At 42.5% G+C, this 19,366-nt stretch overlaps 1 protein-coding gene across 15 annotated transcripts in view; it reads left to right on the top strand.

The window, feature by feature from the left end:
• The window catches only part of Anks1b (ankyrin repeat and sterile alpha motif domain containing 1B), a 946,206-nt gene that overhangs the window by 902,797 nt on the left and 24,043 nt on the right, over nt 1-19,366 (top strand). For all 15 annotated transcript variants that reach the window (XM_042693313.1, XM_042693310.1, XM_042693321.1 and 12 more), the window contains 2 exons: nt 11,450-11,461; nt 12,519-12,605. In XM_042693313.1, the coding sequence (XP_042549247.1) occupies nt 11,450-11,461; nt 12,519-12,605 (99 nt within the window). The remainder of the gene's footprint in view (nt 1-11,449; nt 11,462-12,518; nt 12,606-19,366) is intronic.

Here is a 19,366-nt window from a genome sequence, read left to right as displayed (position 1 = left end):
TCATTTTTTCTAACTTCCTGGTGTTTTATTCTATGTTATTTCAATTAGAAATACATTGTAATAGCAGCCAGGTGTCGGTGGCTCACAACTGTAATCCTAGTTATTCAAGAGGCTGAGATCTAGCATCATAGTTCAAAGCTAACCTGGGCAGGAAAGGCTGTGAGACTCTTATCTCCAGCTAACCACCAAAAAGGCAGAGTTAGAGCTGTGGCTCAAGTGGTAGAGCACTAGCCTTGACCAAAAAAAAAAAAGACCCAGACTCTGAGTGCAAGTCCCAGAAGTGGCACATACACAAAAAAGAAAAGATGAAACAAACTAGTATATTCTATAGAAGTTTACTTCCCATCATTCTACAGTATCATACCATTTCTCTCTCTGTGATCAGTCTTTTTACCCCTTCAAACTCTCCTTAAATTTTTTAAATTAAGCCAGGCACTGGGTGGCTCACACCTGTAATCATCGCTACTCAGGAGGCTGAGATCAGAGGATTGAGGTTCAAAGCCAGCCTGAGCAGAAAAGTCAATGAGACTCTTATCGCCAGTTAATCACCAGAAAACTGGAAATGGCTCTATGGTTCAAATTGGTAAAGTGCTAGTTTTGAACAAAAGAGCTCAGGGACTAGGCCCGGGCTTTGAATTCAAGCCCCATGACCAAAAAGAGAAAAAAAAAGATTTTTTAAAATTAAACTACTTTATTTTAATGGACTTTAGAACAGCTTTACATTTAAAGAAAAATGCAAAGAAGATACAGAGATTTCCTGCCAGCATACAGAGATCCTTACCAGCATCTCTTCCCAAAGTGGTTCAGCTGTTTTAACTGATGAGCCTGCATCCATACTCCGATTACCCTAGTCCACAGTTACTGTAGGATGGTGTTGTATAGTCTGAATTTGGACAAAGTGATAATGACCTGTATCCACCATTATCACATGAAGTAGCTTCATGCTGCAGAAAATTCAGTTTCGGAAAAAAAAAGTATCAAAGTTTAATGCAAGCTTCTATTGATTATGCTCACACTAAACACAATTCAGAAGCTCATCTTAAGAGTTTGCATCCAGGGAAAGAAAAATCTTTAGGCAAGTAGCATCTTAATCTTAATAACCTTAAGACAAATATCATGTATGCAAATGTATGCATGTTGAGCAGAGTTTTTATTCATTCCCTCTATTGCTACCACCCTCATGGTTTTCCTTATTCCTGACATCTTGAATTAGCATGGTACATTCCTCACATTTATGAGCCAGTATTGATGTTACGTTATTAACTAAAGCCCATGGTTTGCATTGGAGTCTGTTCATGATGTTATACTGTACAGTGTTCTGAGTTTTGACAGATGCATTAAAATCTAAACATTCACTATTGTAGCTTGATTGCTTCCAAGTTTTGGTAAATATGACAAGGATACTATAAACATTTGTATGCATTTTTTTTCTCTTAAGATTTTTCTTTTCCTGGATGCAAACTCTTAAGATTAGCTTCTAACCCATTGCAACAATGAGACGTACAAGTAGTATGTCGAAAATGAACTTTACAACTTTGGTGGCAGGGGGAGGAGGGTTGGGTGGGGGCCAGGGAGAGAATGGGATGGGAAGGGGAAACAAAGGAGGAGGCTACAATGCTTGATAAGAAATGTACTCATTATCTTGCCCATGTAATTGTAACCCCTCTGTACAGTATTTTCACAATAAAAAATAAAAATAAAAAAGATTAGCTTCTAAATTGTGTTTAGTGAATATGAGTCAATGTGAGCTTGCATTAAAACCTGATATTTTTTCATAAGTAAAATTGCAATTTGTTTTATCTTTTGCTGTTTTCTTTAATAGAATCCAGATTAAATATCCTTTAATATTGAAGCATTTTTAGGTGGAATGATTTCTACAAATTAGTTTGCTCCCTAATAGTACAGTCAGGCTGCTTATTTTCTTTACCATGACAGCTTTACAGACATTTCTACTTAAGATGTTTTTAATCTAAAAACATATTACTGATGTGTGAAGAGTTGTAAAGGATATGTGTTTAATCTGAACAGAGTCACTTAGTGCTGCCTTTTATGTTGCTGGTTGGGTTATCTGGCTAAATGCACAGTCTTCATTGCTGGAACTGTTCCTGAGGGGAGCATTGGCCCTGGGGTGCTCAGCATGATCAGCTTCCTGACATGTTCCCCTTAGAAGAGAGAACCTTACTGTCATACCTCACACTGCACCACATAAATACCACCTGAAGCAGGGGCCTGGTACACTGGAGCCTCGCACCTGCTTTGTAATTGCTACCTGACCAGATGTTGTGATGGCACGTAAAGTGCCTAGTTTAATAACATTTCAAAACATGTTAGATTCTTCCTCCAAAGGGTTGAAATGTAGGAAATTGTGGATAGATTTGTGTTGGTTTCGTGGGTACGTGCTTGGGCATGCTGGTCTGGGGCTTGAACCTAGAGCCTGGGTACTGACCTTGAGCTTTTTTGTTCAAGGCTAGCACTCAAGCCACAGCTCCACTTTGAGCTTTTTGATGGTTAATTGGAAATAAGAGTCTCATGGTCTTTCCTGCCCGTTCTGGCTTTGAACCTCAATCCTTAGATCTCAGCCTCCTGAGTAGCTAGAATTACAGGCAGTAATCCACCATCTCCCAGCTTTGTAGAAGATAGAATCTTGAGTTTCTAGAATACAGTAGGTAAGAGTATCCCAAATCTTAGGACTTTTTAGAGCTATGATTCAAATAAGTCTGGTTTTCTGAACGTAACTTAGTTCCAAGGCAGAGGACATGCACAGGGTTCGATTCTCTGGAAGAACCTTGCGGCTGATGCATACTTTTATTTCCATTTCCATTTTTTGGCCATTGCCAAGAAGGGGAAAAAATAAACCAGGGAAACTGTTGATTAGGTAGTAAATGTAATTTTGCAGCTTTATGTTTGGAGTTACCCCTTCTAAATAATGTGTCCATCTGCAGGACCAAATAGGACACAGTAAGAAGTATATTGCTTTGGCCATTCAGTGGTCTGGAGAATTCCAACCTGAAGATTCCAAGACCTCCAGTTTTTGGTGAATGGGGATTTGCTCTGACCTGATGCAGTTCTATTCCATTTGCTTTCCTAGTCTTATACATACCCTACCCCCAACCCTGAATTTTGCTCCAGGGTTTAATTATCACTAATAGACAGCACTTCATTGCTTTCCTAATTAAATTAAATATACTATTAGGACACATTTTTTTTAATGTTACTGAGGTGTCATCTCAGGGCCTAACTTGCCGGGCTAGCTGTCACTTGAGCCACACCTCCAGTCCCTTTTTGTGTTGATTATTTTCAAAGTAGTGTCTCCTTTTCTTTCCCAGGCAGGCCTAGGCTACGATCTCCCTACTTGTGCTTTCCCTTATCCCTGGGGATAAGGGAAAGCAGCCACTGTGCTTCCGGCAGAACTGAGGTAACAAGCACACACCTGTGTGACCAGCCATTGGTTAAGATGGAGTCCCCTGAGCTTGGATGCCCAGCCTGGCTTTGAACCTCTCTCTCGCTCTCTCTCTGTCTCTCTCTCCCTGTCTCTCTCTCTCTCTGTCTCTGTCTGTCTGTCTGTTTCTCTCTCTCTCTCTCTCTCTCTCTCACACACACACACACACACACCTCTGCTTTCATGTATCTAGCTTGATCCGCTGCACCTTGCAACATCTGCTATTTTGTAAGGGATAGTTCAGTATATTGAGTTTAATGCTCTGTACAATCTTACTTTCTCTGATAGCATGGTATTTTAAAATAGAAGTATATGCAAGCAACAGCCACATTTCTGACTCCGTATTGCTGAGCTTTGCTCACATCCACTGCTTCCTTTATGCATATTTCCTCAGGGGACTGCCCAGTAGAAGACTTAAGCAGCACCCATGGCAGCTTCCTGTCCCAGAACCCTTTATTTTACCGTTGTTTTTATTGCTCATATTACTAGCTCTTCTCTCCCATGTGACACCACTACTACACCTATATCATTGAAATATTTTATGAGCTTCCTCTGTCTCTAATTCTAAATTCATTTGTTGAAAATTCTCTTTCCAAATATTTCAACGTAATTGGTTGTCGTTGGCAGGGCACAATAGTCCCATCCTGTAATTCCAGCATGGAGGAAGTTGAGGCAGGTGGATCCAGCCCGGGCTACATAACTGGACCCTGTATAAATTCATTAGTTATGTGATCATGTTTGAACTAGATATATTGTTGTGTTGAATGCTCATTGTTGCTCCTGCTTTATTTTGCCAGTGGCTTGCGGTGCTTTACAAGGAGGCCTTGTGAGTGCCTCCATGTTCAGAGCAAACTGTGCTAAGCACTAAATTCTCTTACGTAATCCCAGGACAGCTCTACAAAGAGAGATTGCCGTAACATATCTGTTTTACAAATGAGGTAATTAAACAGCGGTTCAACAGCAAACCACACAGCACATCAGAAATCCAGACATAACTTATGGCATGCTCTGTCTCCTCTACCCCTCCCCTCTCCCCCCCCCCCTTCCGCTTTCTTCTCCGTCTTAACCTTCCCTTCTTTTCTCTCTCTTTGGCAGTACTGGCCTTGGGTTTGAACTCAAGGCCTCCTGTTTGCTAGTCATTCACTAAAGCCACACTCCTACTCCATTTTTCCTTTAAATTCCTTGTCAAGGAGAGTCTTACTTTTTTCCCTCAGGCTGGCATCAGACCACAGTCCTCCTAATTAATGCCTCTCATGTAGCTGGGATTAAAGACATGAACCTCATGTCTGCCTTGGTTGAAATGGAGTTTTGCTAATGTTTTGCTCAGGCTAGCCTAAAGCCAGGATCCTTCCAGTCTTTGCCTCCTAAGTGTCTGGGATTACAGGTATGCACTGATACGCCCAACCCCTTCTGTCCTTTTTCCTTCACTGCAGTACACAAAGCAGGAACTCATCATAAAGTCAAGATGGCCCTACATACACACACAAACACACACACACACACACACACAAGACACACACCCATAACCAAGGTTGCGCTTACAGTGAGTTAAAAACTTCAGTGCATTTTTTTTTCATATACTTACGATAAGCTTTGTAAGCAAAAATCATATATTTTTATAACTTCATTCTGTTTACTATTACAAATGTGAGATGCATACGTTCTTGTCCATTTTGACCAGCAGGATGAAATGAAAACAACTGTAGCTTTGCCTCTCAGACACGGAGATGCCTCACTGCTAACACCTCGCTCATGCATGACTTCAGATGGTTCACTTGTGTGTTCATGGCATATCTACTGGAGAACAAAAATACCCACACCTGCTGCTTACTCCCTATTTTAAACCACAGTGTATTTTGAAATATTTTTCTCCCAATGAGTATTCTTCATTTTTGGAAAATTTACATCATTCCAGTCCATAGTTGAACTGAAATGCAGCCTCCTACCCCCCCCCCCTCAGTTGATTATTGAATCATTTCCAGTTTTGTTGTATTTTTTTTCAAATTGGGTGACATCCTCTACCCTAAATCTTTTTTATTATAAAGATGCTGTACAGAAGGGTTACAGTTACATGAGTAAGGCAATGAGTACATTTCTTGCCAAGCATTGTATCCTAAATCTTTTGTAATCTCTCCAATGATTTCCTTAGAAAATCCACCACATATAGAGAGCAACTAGGTCAAAGGGCATTCACAGCTGAAACTTTGGACAACTGTTGCAAAATTGCTTTCTAGAAAACTTGTGTTTGTTTATTCTCCTAGAGTAGCGCTGAGCACCTGTTGGTGTCTGTGGCCCACTTCCCCAATGCACATGCTTGTTATCTGGGTCTGCTCCTCTTCTGGTAGAGGGAGCACAGGGGACTTGATGAGAAACCATGCTTGTCACTGTGAAGCCTGGTCCTCTGACTGAAACTCTAGCTAGAATCTGCCTTCAACTCCAAGTCTCTTTCTTTTGTGAGGAATGTTCTACTTTCACAGTCCCTGAGCAAAACTATGAAAGGATTAAATAATTCTTACTAATTGCTCTGAAGAACAAGAGCTATGGCTAAATGCTAACCACGGAATTTTGGAAATCACTTGTCAAGTGGAGAAAGCCTGTTTTGATAAACCAGCTTCTCTCTAAATTAATGTGAGCTGCAGCACCAAGTTTATGTGCAGAGGAGCAGAGAACAGTTCTGACAGTGACTTTCAATCAAACTGATCAGCTTCTCCAAGTGTAAGCCCCAGACCTGCAGCATCAGCAGCATCTCGACACTGATTAGAATTGCAAATTCTCAGGCCCTACCTCCACTCCCTGAGTCAGAAGAAGCTATCTTACTCACCAGGCTCTCCTTGTTGGAGAGCCACTGGCTTGGTCCGCAGGCATCTGCTGAGGACACTGTGTTGATGGACTGCCTTGCTGAGGGTAGAAGAATAGGGATGGAGAACACAAGGTTATTCCCTGTCATACTTCAGCCACAGTTGATGAGTTCCTCTCTTCCAATAAGAAGTGGTCAGCACGGCCGCTTCCCCATTGCCTGTTCTGCTCGCATCGTCTTAGTTAGGTTCTGTGGCAGCCTTTGTGCCAAGAGCTTTTCTGACCAGAAAAGCCCTTGAGAGATCATTAAGCCTCATTTCCCAGTCCTAGGTGACTAGTAACATGAAAGCCCAAAGTATTTTTAAAGAGCAACTTCCCTTTGCCCCCAGTAATTATTCTGCCCTCCAAGAAGCCTCTGCTGCTTTCCTCCTCACCTGCAAGTGGAGCCCCTGTCCTGAGGAGGAATTGACAGTCACCCTGCTCCCCTTGGGGCTGGCTACTCACTGGATCTTTGAGCACAGCCCTCCACTCCACAGGAGCTCGTTGCTCACCCTGCAGTCGTGTCTACCTTCTCCTCCGTGCCTCCAAGGCCTCCATTCTGCCTGTGGGCACTTACATCCCTGAGAAGTTTGTTTCAAGGCTGTGTGTTTCAAGGCTGACATGATGCCTTTTCTTTATATCATGGATGTCGTGCTCCTTACAGAAGACTCCCTCGGCTTGTTCCTTTCACAGGCCTGAATTTCAGCAGATAAGGCTGTGTCCTCTGAAATAGCTATATTTAGCAAATTTTGTGCAAGATAGCAACCTCGTAGTGATTATGGGGAGACAGATCGAGACAAGTGTGGGAGACTCTCAAATATCTCCCCGTACAGTGAGGGAAACAGAGGTCTCTGAGAGCCAGTGCGGAGGCATCGAGATGAGGACGCAGGAAGAAGGCCATCCTGCCTGCCAGGAGGCCTGGGAAGCCTCCCTAAAAATGCCCTTCACACAGAGTTTCAGAGGGTGGAGGGGCTCACTTCACACAGATGCTTTATGGCCCAACTTTAATGCCTTCAAATCCCCACAAGCTAGCTAGCTTTTCCGCACGTAGAACCAGCACAGTGCTGCTTGTTGTAGTATATTTTGTTCATCATTTGACAGTCACTGAGGGCTACCAAACATAATTGTTTGATCCTATTTTAATTTACTTGCTGAAAATGAATATAATAATTAAACTTTGACGCTATCTAAGGAAAGTATTCTACGGTAGAATTAATAGTTACGCCTTGGCTTATAGTTGTGCCATGCACAATGCCTTTCCCAGCAGACGTGTCTCAGCTTCAACTATGAGTGAGCAGGGTGTTGGAAGGGGAACGATGTGGGGTGCCCCCCACAGGCTGCTTCACTCTTCCACCCCGTCCCCACCCTTCTACTGACCCACGCACAAACCATTTCCACAGAGAACACGAACACCACTTCAGACCTCCACCCAGCACATCCAATCACAATGGAAGTGCCCACTGTTGTAAATCTCTCTTTTCTCATTCCTTCTTGGGAAAATGCACTTGGAGGTCAGGGAATCCAGGTCCTCAGAAAAAGGATATTCCCATACTGGTCATTTTGCCTTTGAAAATGAGAAACAAAAGGCCAAGTCTGGTAACAGGATTTCCAATGCTTGAAGCTAGTCAGGACTATAATGTGAGACTGGCTCAAAAAAAAAAAAAGAAAGAAAGAAAGAAAAAGGAAGCAAAGAAAACAGACTAAGCCAGGCACTGGTAGCTGGTTTCTCAGTAGGCTGAGATCTGAGGATAACAGTTTGAAGCCAGCCCCAACAGAAGAGTCTCTAAGACTTTTATTTTTTTTTTTTTTTTGAACTCTAGGCTTGGGCCCTAGCCCTGCATTCTTCAGGTCAAGGCGAGCACTCTACTGCTTGAGCCACATCACCACTTCCGGTTTTCTAGTGGTTAATTGGAGATAAGAGTCTCACGGACTTTTCTGCCTGGGGTTGGCTTTGAACCATGATCCTCAGATCTCAGCCTCTTCAGTAGCTAGGATTACAGGCATGAGCCACCAGCACCCGGCTGTAAGACTCTTATCTCCAGTGAACTATCAAAAAATAAAAGCCAGAAGTGGAGCTGTGGCTCAAGTGGTAGAGTGCTATCCTGAGGAAAAGAGGCTCAGGGACAATACCCAGGCCCTGAGTTCAAGCCACACGACCAACACAAATCTTCCTTGCTACTAGAGCCAGGGATTTATCCAGCATGCCCCCAAAAAATTAGCAATTTATGTGTAACAGCCACTGTACTAGGCACCATTTTTAGACCTTAGAACATTGGGCACCATCTAAGCCATTCCTCTTTGGCTTCTGTAGTGTCGTCTGTGGCCATCTTCCAACCCCATTTCAAAAGGTTCCTTCACTGGCTCTAAAAAAAATTAAGCTTCCCATTGCAACAATGAGATGTACAAAACATTATGTCGAAAAATGAACTTTACAACTTTGGCCAGGGTGGCGGGGGGTGTGGGGGGGATGGATGGGGGGTGGGGAGTGCTGGGGTCGGGGCGGGGGGAGATGGGAAGGGATGGGAAGGGGAAACAAAGGAGGAGGCAACAATGCTTGATAAGAAATGTACTCATACCTTGCCCATGTAATTGTAACCCCTCTGTACGGTATTTTCACAATTAAAAAAAAAAAAAGCTTCCTCTAGGCATTCACACACAATGAGACCAAAGGAGGACAGTCTTCAGGAGATGAACACAAAGGCATAATGCCCATGCGCATCTGATCACACAATATAATATTTATTGAAATGAACTCCAGGAAATGGAAACAGAGATGTTTTCTTCGTTGCCATTTCATTTTTTCTTTTGGTCTTGTTTATCTGCCTTTGGGAATGTAAGGGGGGGCACAGAAATGGAGGGACAAAGGGTGAACAAATACAGTAGTGGTCCTCACTAAACGCTGTGTTGAAAATGAACTGTATGGCTTGTAGGGGGGGAGGAAGGGAAAAGCTGGGAAAGAACGAGGGAGTAGGTGACACTGTCCAAAAATCAATATACTTATCACCTTTATAATAACAGTAAATACAACTTTTAAAGAAAAATACAGTTCTTCTACATGAGACAATGTGAAAGAAAGAAAGGAAGGAAGGAAGGAAGGAAGGAAAGAAGAACCTTCTGCTGAGATGTGATTCTTAGTTCTAGTCTTGTTTTTTCTAAGCCATTTTGCCTGTTTCCATCTCCTCACCTACCTCTTTAGGCAGATGGATTTCCAGATCAGCTCCTCATGTCTGATTTGCCTGGTTATCGCCCTCAGCATCTGCAAAAGTACCTCTATTATCTCTGTGCAAAAGCATGATTCCTTCAGTATTCCTGTCTCAACTAATGGCTTCCTCGTCTTCCTAGTGGGTTAATCAACAGATCCTCATCAGTATGGAGCCTCCTCCCTGTGCGCTCCATCACCTCTGTGTCAATGCAGCTTAGGTGCTTTCTGGAAACAGCTTCCTGCCTCCCTGCATCTATCTAGCTTCCATCCTCCATCCAGCCACCAGAACTATCTTTTTGCTGCCTCACTCCCTAATTAAGCATCCAGTGGGTCCCATTTTGGCAGAGGCAGTGACAACTCCAAACATACTATGTCACGCTCCTTCCCCACCAGTTACCTCCACCCTCCACAGTATTTCTCACTTATAACATGCTGGAGCGTGGTGAGGGGTCTGCTGCTAAATGCCCTTTTTTCCCCTCTCTTACCACTTGGAAAATTCATATTCGTCACCCTAAGCAGTCAATATTGATTGGTTGAATGAATGAATGAAGACTTGCCCAGTCTTCTTAGGCAAGGTGCCACCTTTCCTGCTTATTGCTCCAGACGCATTCTCGTCATATTCCTGTTGTTGCATCATGGCCGTTCTTCATGCTCCACCAGCCAAGAATGGCGTTAATGTGTCCATTCTTCTTCTCCCCTCACTGCCCTGGGCTCATGGTGCCCCAGCCCTCCTCTCCTGTTGAACCCAGTGGCAGGTTCATCAGCCTCAACACACCTCTCACTCAGGCAGCCATTGCCAGCAGTGACACTTGCACACAATATGGCATCCTTAAAATGGACTCAGCTTTTCCAGTGAGTACAGTAAGCAACCCAAAATATCCACTCAATTGCTGAACCAATAACAAATGGGATCTTTCTTAATACTAAATAAAATATTGATATTTTCCTTTTGATGTTATCTGTGTATTGTTTCATGTTATTGAAAGACCTCTCCATGAGAGAGTATTCATGTGGCAAGATATGAGCAAGGTGATTTGTTAAAACCCATTGTTATGCTTTACAAAGAGTTCTTCACACATAATTCAGTGGACCAGACTATTGTCTCTGCTTCCACGGACAATATTCTCCTTACAGAATTCAGCCACTGCTTTGCCTTAAAACTTGGATACTGCATGTTATTTCTTCTAGCTTTGCCTTTGATTTGTCTTGCACACTTATAAGTAGTCATTGAGAGAATCATTAAGGATATCAAAGTATGTAATCTTGATTCCATTTTCATAATATCTCTCTTCAGCAACTGCAAAAGAAAATTGGTGAGTCTAGGTAATTTTGAAACTAGTTTAAAAACATTTCAAGAGAGCTTCTTGTTCCCATACTGTGTGGCACAATAAATATCAAATACTGCTCTTAGTAAATCCCTTTGTTTCCAGGACAGGTATGAGAGCTCTCAAAAAGATGCTGGTATAAAAATGATCAGAACAATGTGAAATACCTTTCCTAGGGAGGTCAAGCGAAAGATTCTAATAGAATTGTCATTATTGAGTTCAGTGTGATTCACTCACCAGTTAAATACTTTATCTAATTCTGGCACCTTTCAGAACTAAAAGTGAAACGTTGGATAATATAAATGGAGAGATAAGAAAGTTCTTTTTTCCTGATTCCTCTAATACACATAAGACAGCTGGATGCAGAAAGCTTAAAGCAGAAGATTCTTGTGTGTCAGTTCTGAGACTGTGCAATGCAGTAAACAGAATGAAAAGGAAAGGCGAAATCTGGGGAAGCCTGCAGCAGTTTCTAAAATAACAGTGTCACTGTATCTGCATCTATCTGCAGAGCCTATTCTCTTTGTGACATCTTTAGTTTTTCATGAATTTATGCTGTTGGTGAATTATTGAAATGGTTTCCTCTAGCTCACCTTTTTATGTTTTCTCTCCTATTGTGTTCTCACCTGTCTTGTTTGGAAAATCCATCAGGCTAACTGTCAGGTAAGTTCTTCTTGGTATCTAATGTGATTATTAAGAATACTCATGGAGGAAAATGAAATAAACAGACTGTTGGTCACTGATGATGAATGATGAAAATAAACAAAAAGGGCACAGACTCAATTACAGAGAAACTTCTTTGCAGCTGCATAAAACTGAAGTAGCTACAAACCCTAAGCACGTTAAACTGGCATGAACATCTATCATAAGCACTTAGCCTAAGGGAATATAGCAGCTCTGCCTGATAAAGTAGGTTACCTGGACTGTGTTGCTGTGGCTCATGATACAGATGGCTCCTGGAGGGCTTAGCTGGCATGGGACAGTATTATGAACTATGGAGTCACATGTGAGTCTGCTATAAATTTGCTATCAGCTTCCACGGATTTGACCAGCTTTGTGAAAAACTCACAAGCTGGGCGCCAGTAGCTCATGCCTATAATCCTAGCTACTCAAGAGTCTGAGATCCAGAGGATCAAAATGTGAGGGCAGCATAAGCAGAAAAGTCATTGGAAACTCCATTTCCAATTAACCAGAAAGAAACTCGGGCAACAGCCTGAGTTCAATCCCCAGTACTGAAAAAAGAATTTTTTTTAAGGATTTGTTTTAAATCCCTGTTTTAAGCCCCTATCTAAACAGCTCCTGTGCCTTGAAGAATGAGGGTGACTGGGGGGAAAGGGGCCGCTTGGCACATATTTTGATCATGTACAGTACATCAATGGAGTTAAATATAATGTGCTCGACCCATGTCAGAAGAATGCATACAGAATCATTGTCTCTCCTATGTCTGAGAGAAGGACGCTTTTCCACCCACAGGAAGCAGCTGGCCAATGACCACACTGCTTAATCCTCAAGTGTAAGACATGGACTTTAAAAGTCCAAAACATAGCTAATCCCAAGAGAGACAAACACTTAAATTAGAGTATTTGAGCTTTGTGTATGTGTGTGTGTGTGTGTGTGTGTGTTAGCTTGTGTTCATTTTTATCTTTCAAGAAGAAAGATTATGTTCTTTAGTTGCCATGCAACACATCCTGCTCTAACAGCTTTCTAATTTTAATTTCAGAAGTCTACAGAGCAAATGAAGAAGGTCCCTACTATTATTCTTTCAGTCTCATATAAAGGAGTCAAGTTTATTGATGCAACAAATAAGGTAGGTGTCACAGCTCTAGTTTAAACACCACATACCATCCTGAGTGTGTGATCTAAAAATCTTAGTATTCCCATTTTAATCACTCTCCATAATGGAGAGAGAGAGAGAGAGAAGAGAGAGAGAGAGAGAGAGAGAGAGAGAGAGAGAGAGAGAGAGAGAGAGAGAGAGAGAGACTGGAACTAGAATTGCTGTACATATTTTGCTCTTTTTCATGATGATTCTCTAATAGACTCCACCTACTTATCTGGCAGGTTCTCTTGGATCTAAAGAACATTAAAGCAGTTAAAAAAAATCAGTTACAGAAGTTAGAGGCTAGATGAAGAACTAGAACATTTGCCTTTGCATACCTCTAGAGATCCGGGTACCTTTCATTCCTTTCATACCTGTGAAGAACACCTGACCTGAGGAGCAGAGCTTCTGACTTTCCTTATTCTGTGACTGCCATAATTCCCAACTACCGAGATGTTAAGAGAGCTTCAGCTGTTGATTTTCTTGGGGATCACAATCAGAAAAGCAGCTCAGGCCCTACGTGTCATGCTCACCATGTGAACTGGTCACAGCTCTGAGGTCAAACGTGGGAAACTGGGTTGAGTTTTGTCAAGACCACAAAAATCCTCACTAGAAAGCTTGAGTATAACCACCGTCACCATCCATAAACTCCAAGTTAACTGCTCTTCCTCACAGAGCTCTTAAAGGTCTGTGTGTTTTATTTCCCTAATCCCTTCAGCTAAAAGAGAAATGAGGTGCTTGCCAATAGTGAATGGCATTTGTTTTCCATACTGCCTTTTGTGAGCTCCCACCTAAACTCCCTCTCCAACTCCATTTTGGAGGAAAGTCATAAAGGAATGGTGAAGCTAATCAGCAGTAAGTTAGGGCCAAAGCAACGAGATGTAAATATCAGAGAAAGTCACATGCACAGTGACTCTTTGGTGTCTATAATAAACCTGGACATCTGAGACAACCAATTAGAAGTTTTTTTAATTGGATTTCTGAAAAATCATTGCATCTTTAGCAAGGTAAGCCTCAGCTCCCCAAATCTTCTTTGGAAAACAATCTCCCAGTTTTAGAAAAAATTCTGAAACGTAGGCAGAAAGCTTCTAGCATGGCATTAGATACAGTTGACAATAGCCACAGGATATTCAGGCTAGATGCCTTATCTGCAGTGGTGACTTGAGCTGCGCTGTGTTGTTGATACTTAGTTTTGTCAGATTGCAATTGCAGAGACTCCCATTAGAACAATTTCAATTGAGTTGTTTTTCTGTTTCTTGCAGACAACTGTAGTCCTGGTACATAAAATCACCTTATCCTTAAATTATAGTCAGTTGTTTAAAAAGTTCTAAAACTTTATGAAGCATTCATTGGTATCTGTTGTATCTAAATGTAACCAAAGGTCTGACACTTGAATTTTTGTCTCCTAATGTAGAGCAACTTTTTCTATCCTATTTGCATTTGAAAAACTTGACAAGCAACCTATTTTCAGGGGATGAGTTTGACACTGTCTGGCTGAGTTGGACTCTAATTATTTCTGAACAAGGGGTATTTGTGCTGGGACAGTTCCAAAACCTTCAGGGCCATTTTCATCATACAGTAGTTGTATGACTGGGGGCAGATGCATCAGTAAATCCTCTCTCTCCCACCTGCACCATCAGAGCATGGTGTCGACACACAAAGATTAGAAATCCATTCTCCTGTATCTCTAGGAGTATTTCTGATTCAATTCACCGGTGGTAAGATGACTATCCGTAGACCTCTGCTGCTCACCAGTCATATTCTTGGGAAGTATCAGCACAATAATATCTATGGAAGACTTTGTTTCCCCAGTAGCTTCGAACCACAGTCCTCAGTTCTCAGCCTCTGGAGTAGCTGAAGGTTGCATATGGGCCACTGATACCTGGTGAATTTCATATAGCTAAAGGCACCGAGTAAAGCAAGCCAGCATCTTTTTCTGATCATGCAGTATAGTCTCAACATAGGTTCAGGATCTAGAGCAAAAGCAAAGTGCGTAGCATAGGATGGTTGCAAGCAGCGCCATACTGTCAGTGACTACACAGCAACATAGTTGGCTCTTTCATGACCTAAGGGGCACTCACTTGGACTAGCCATGTCAGCAATCTTCCCCAGTAGGACACTGAAGAGAGAGATTAGATGCCTTGGGCAAAAGCCTGGTAGTTACTTACTGTTTGGAAAGTCAAAGAGAAAAGATTGTATTTAGAAGGCTAAAAAAAAAAAAGTGATTGGTGTTGCATGTGTGGGATTGAACTGTAGAAGGTTGAGAAACCTGAGAACCAGCCAGAGCTGAGGAACTGGCTTTGAAGGTGTGAAGAATCTGCAGGGATGGGGCAGACTGATGGACTCCACTGCTGCTTCCTGATTTTGCCTTTGGAAAATTTCCCCCGTTGGGCAGTGTTGTCTTGCTGGGCCACTTTGGTCTGAATTTGGATTTGTGAATTTGAATGTGTCTGGATTTGTGAAGTAGACATGAATTTAAAGGTATTATTGCCACTTCATGTACCAGTGGCCACTAATCCCGCACTAAGGTACAACCAAACAGACACCTTCCTATTGATAGTCAGTGTTTATTCTCCAACACTGTTCTCCTAATGTATGTTCCCTCAACCTCCCTGGAAAAAATGAAGGTAACTGTCTAATCTGCATGCAGGACATAAGGCCTCAGACGTCCCTTGACTGAGTGCTGCCTACGGACACACCGCCTGCTGGTCATGGAGAAGGACTAAAACTTGATTTCCCCACTCCTGAACCTCATGCTTTTCCTATTGCTGCACAGCTACCTTCCACCAATTAAAGTACAAGGGATAATTAATTATGTGTTAATTACTCTTCCCTTCCTATTAGCCCCCATTACACTGTGAGAAAGATGAACTCTCCAGCGAAGCATTTCTTCCCTTTCATTCTCATAAATAAATAGGTCTGGCTGAGTTCATGGGGAAGGGTTAGAGCCTTGTTAGAAACACATAAATGTACTGCCTAGCAACTTAGGAAACGAATCACTAACCCTGATTTAAAAAGGAAGAAGCAGAAAACAATCTTGAATTTAAAATGGAATTTGGCTTAGATTTAGTCTGAAAATGTTTTAGAGGAATCACATCGGATTTCTCTCGATCCTTTGGCCAGAGGTATGGATTTAGCCTGGAGGGCCGTGATGGTGTGGTGACAGGCCTTTCTTCAGATCTACAGGGTCTTCCGAAGGTGACCTAGTTCCCACATCTAGTAATGACTGTGCCTCCTTGTGCTGACCTTCTCAGCCTTCCAGCTGGCTAAATTAGGAACAGTACAGCCCAGGGTTTGGTTGGTTTTGTTTTGTTGGGTATTTTTGTGGGGGGGCGGGGGGGGGGGGAGTGAGGGATGTTGAGTTTTTGTTGTTTTCAAATGCAGGCTTCAAACATGGCTTATGCTGTTTTCTAGGCATCAAATAATTTAGAACATTAACTGAAACAAATGCCCACTGTTTTTTCTAAGCAGCTCTGAGGTAGTAAAGACCAATTTCGGTATATGTGCTGTGGTCTTCAGCCCAAAGTGGCCCACTGAGGGAAATCCAAAGTAAAATCAGGAAGCAGTAATAGAGTTTATTAGTCTGCTCCATTCCTCCATCTCCAGTTAGCCCTCATCCAGGGCTCCTGCCCTGGCTCTGGGACTCTCTCTGGAGAGATGGATGCACTCTCTCCCTGAGGAGAAGCCTGGCCTGGGGAGGAAGTCTTGAGAAATGCCCTAAATGGTGGCGCACAGATGGAAAGATTCAGTGAGGGGCAAGTTTCTAGGCTTCGTTACTATGTAATCTCTTTCCTTCTTAGAACCATCATATTCATTGGCCAGATCATACAATGCTTTCTTGCCCCTGCCAGGCTACCGTCTTAGCTGTTTCTCAACAAGAAGGGTAGCAGTCAGGCAAAAATCCCTCCCTGTTGAAAGGTACCAAGATGCCAAACTGTCTATCCCAAAGGAACAGTAGGATGAGCCTCTCCCCAATCCTTCTTTTGTGCCTTTGTAAAGTTGTTTTCTCCCTAGAACATGCTGAGAATGAAAGGTTAATCACATACAAAGAGTCTTAATTTTAAACCGAGAGGCAACTTGTAACTTCACATGGTGGCACCTTTTAATTTATGGAGGAGACTTGAGTTGATGGTTGGCTGGAGAGGAAAGAATGCTATCCTCCTGGATTCTTCACCAAGGAGGAAGCCAGCCAGCCCGTCTCCAGGTGCAGCTGCAGAGACCTTGGCCTTGGAGCTGTATGAGAGGTAGAGAACTGGCTTCACCGTCCCACACTGGTAGACAAGACAGGGCAAGTCAGTGTTTCCACAGTGAAGTCCCACATGATAGAGCACACATTCTAGCATTGGTTTACATTCTCTCCTTCCTGAATACAGCTTTTATTAGCCAGCTTTTCTCCTAGCTTAGACTGTGAGAAGAATAGGAATAACCATCTCTGCAGGAGGCTGGTTTTTAAATTCTGGAGCATCACAGAAGACAAGCTTCAGTGCGCTATTAAAAGCCAGCCCTGTAGCTGAGGGCACAGCTTGGTGGTAGAATGCTAAAGATCAGACTTGCCTTACATACATGAGGTCCCAGGTTAAATCCAAAGCACCGTAAAACAATTAATTAGTTTATTAATTAATTTTTTTAAAAAAACAGCCTGGGCTCCTAAGAGTAAAGGAGAAAGGGTCTCCAGAAAGTTCTGGAGAAGACAAGGAAAGAAAGGAAAACTTCAAAGACCCATTTTACCTTTTTGGCTTAAAGCCAGGATACCGCCACACACCAGTGCATTCATGAAGAGTAGTGTCAGGTGAACTGGCACCGTCCAGGAATGAAATACACATTCAGCCGGGCGCTGGTGGCTCACACCTGTAATCCTAGCTACTCAGGAGGCTGAGATCTGAGGATCGTGGTTCAAAGCCAGCGCGGGCAGGAGAGACCGTGAGACTCTTATCTCCAATAAACCACCAGAAAACCGGAAGTGGCGCTGTAGCTCAAGTGGTAGAGCGCTCGCCTTGAGCTGAAGAGCTGAGGGACAGTGCCCAGGCCCAGAGTTCAAGCCCCATGACCGACCAAAAAAAAAAAAAAAAGAAATACACATTCAGATCACCAGCATGTGTCACCCTAACCATTCCCCCAAGAAGTTGATCCACCCTATGCAGACAAAGGATCCACAAAATTCAAAGTGCCAGTTTAGTAAAGTTGGAGGCAGTGCTCCTTACCTTTACCTATGACATCGATCTTCAAGAGATGAGACCAACTCCACCCACACTTCCCAGGGTCTTAGCAGCCCCCACCCAATGATGCAACTCTCCCACACCTGTGGGCATTGCACCTTTAAAGATCTACTCAGAGAATAAAATTCCTTTTTAAGATGCACGATTTCCTATTTTAGCTTCCTACTTGAGGACATGCTGCCCAAATGCCAGAATAGGACCGTGGCCTTTATTTTGAAATTGTCTTGCAGTAGAAGAATGTTACTTGTTTGTGGAATTCCAATTTCAGTTTGAGTTATTTTTGACAGAGTGGCTGCATGTAATGTCAGCGTACAAGGCCACAGTGAAGAATGTCTTAACTTAATTTTCTTTTATGTGTTAATTCTGTAATTGCTTCACAAATACACAACTCTGTAGAGTAAATGATGTGAAGTGCTTGCTGGGGGTTGCTGGTAGGGAAGGACATTTTGTAAGCATTTTTAGGCATTGATGGGTAGACATGGCAAACTTTATTGCCAACAGGTTCTTTAAGACTTGCAGTTAACAGTAATTAGGTAACAAAAACATTGAGGGGTTTAGATCTATGACAGCTGCAAAAAAAAACCGTAAGTGGGCTAGTATAAGATAAAAAAGATTGCACTCTTATTGAACTTTTTTCTTTTTAAATATAATTATGAGCCGGGTGCCAGTGGCTCACGCCTGTAATCCTAGCTACTCAGGAGACTGAGATCTGAGGATCACAGTTCAAAGCAAGTCTGGACAGAAAAGTCCGTGTAAACCACCAGAAAACCGGAAGTGGTGCTATGGCTCACGTGGTAGAGCGCTTGCCTTGAGCTGAAGAGCACAGGGACAGCGTTCAGGCCCAGAGTTCAAGCCCCACAACTGACAAAAAATATGTGTGTGTGTGTGTGTGTGTGTGTGTGTGTGTGTGTGTGTGTGTGTGTACACATATATATATAACTAAGTATCAAAACAAGTTTCTAAAATTATATTAAGCAAAGTAAGGCAGACCCAAAGAAACATAGGTTGCATAGTTTCCCTCATTTGTAGAAATTAGAATGTGCCTATAAATCTACAAGTAATGGATGGTAAAAGACAAAAACTTACACCCAGACAAGGTAAATTAAAAAGGACTCTCAGCATTCACACAGTGAGACCAAAGAAGGATATTCTTAGGAGAAGATCACAAAGGCTCAATAGCTTTGTGCATAGGATCAAATAAAATGATGTTTATTGACGTGAACTCCCAAGAATTGGTAAAAGAGTTTTTTTGTTACTTTGCCTTTTGTTTTCATTTTTGTTTTTTGGGGGGGGGGAGGGTTCCTCCTTTGTCACATTTTTGATTTCTGTTCCTTTGGTCTTGTATGTAAGTTTACCTGTTTGGGGAAGGGTCAAGGGGAGCACGGAAATGGTGGGACAAAGGGTGAACTAATCAGCAGTGACACTCACTAGGCACTATATTGAGAATGAGCTATACAACTGGAAGGGAATGGGGGCCAGGAGGGAAGATGTGGGAGAAAATGAGGGAGGGGTGACACTGTTCAAAAAGAAATGCAC

Source organism: Dipodomys spectabilis, unplaced genomic scaffold (genome assembly GCF_019054845.1).
Source record: "Dipodomys spectabilis isolate Male_0828 unplaced genomic scaffold, ASM1905484v1 ptg000163l, whole genome shotgun sequence".
NCBI classification, from domain to species: domain Eukaryota; kingdom Metazoa; phylum Chordata; class Mammalia; order Rodentia; family Heteromyidae; genus Dipodomys; species Dipodomys spectabilis.
Note: the sequence above shows the minus strand (reverse complement) of the source record. Positions and strands in the feature narration are given on the sequence as shown.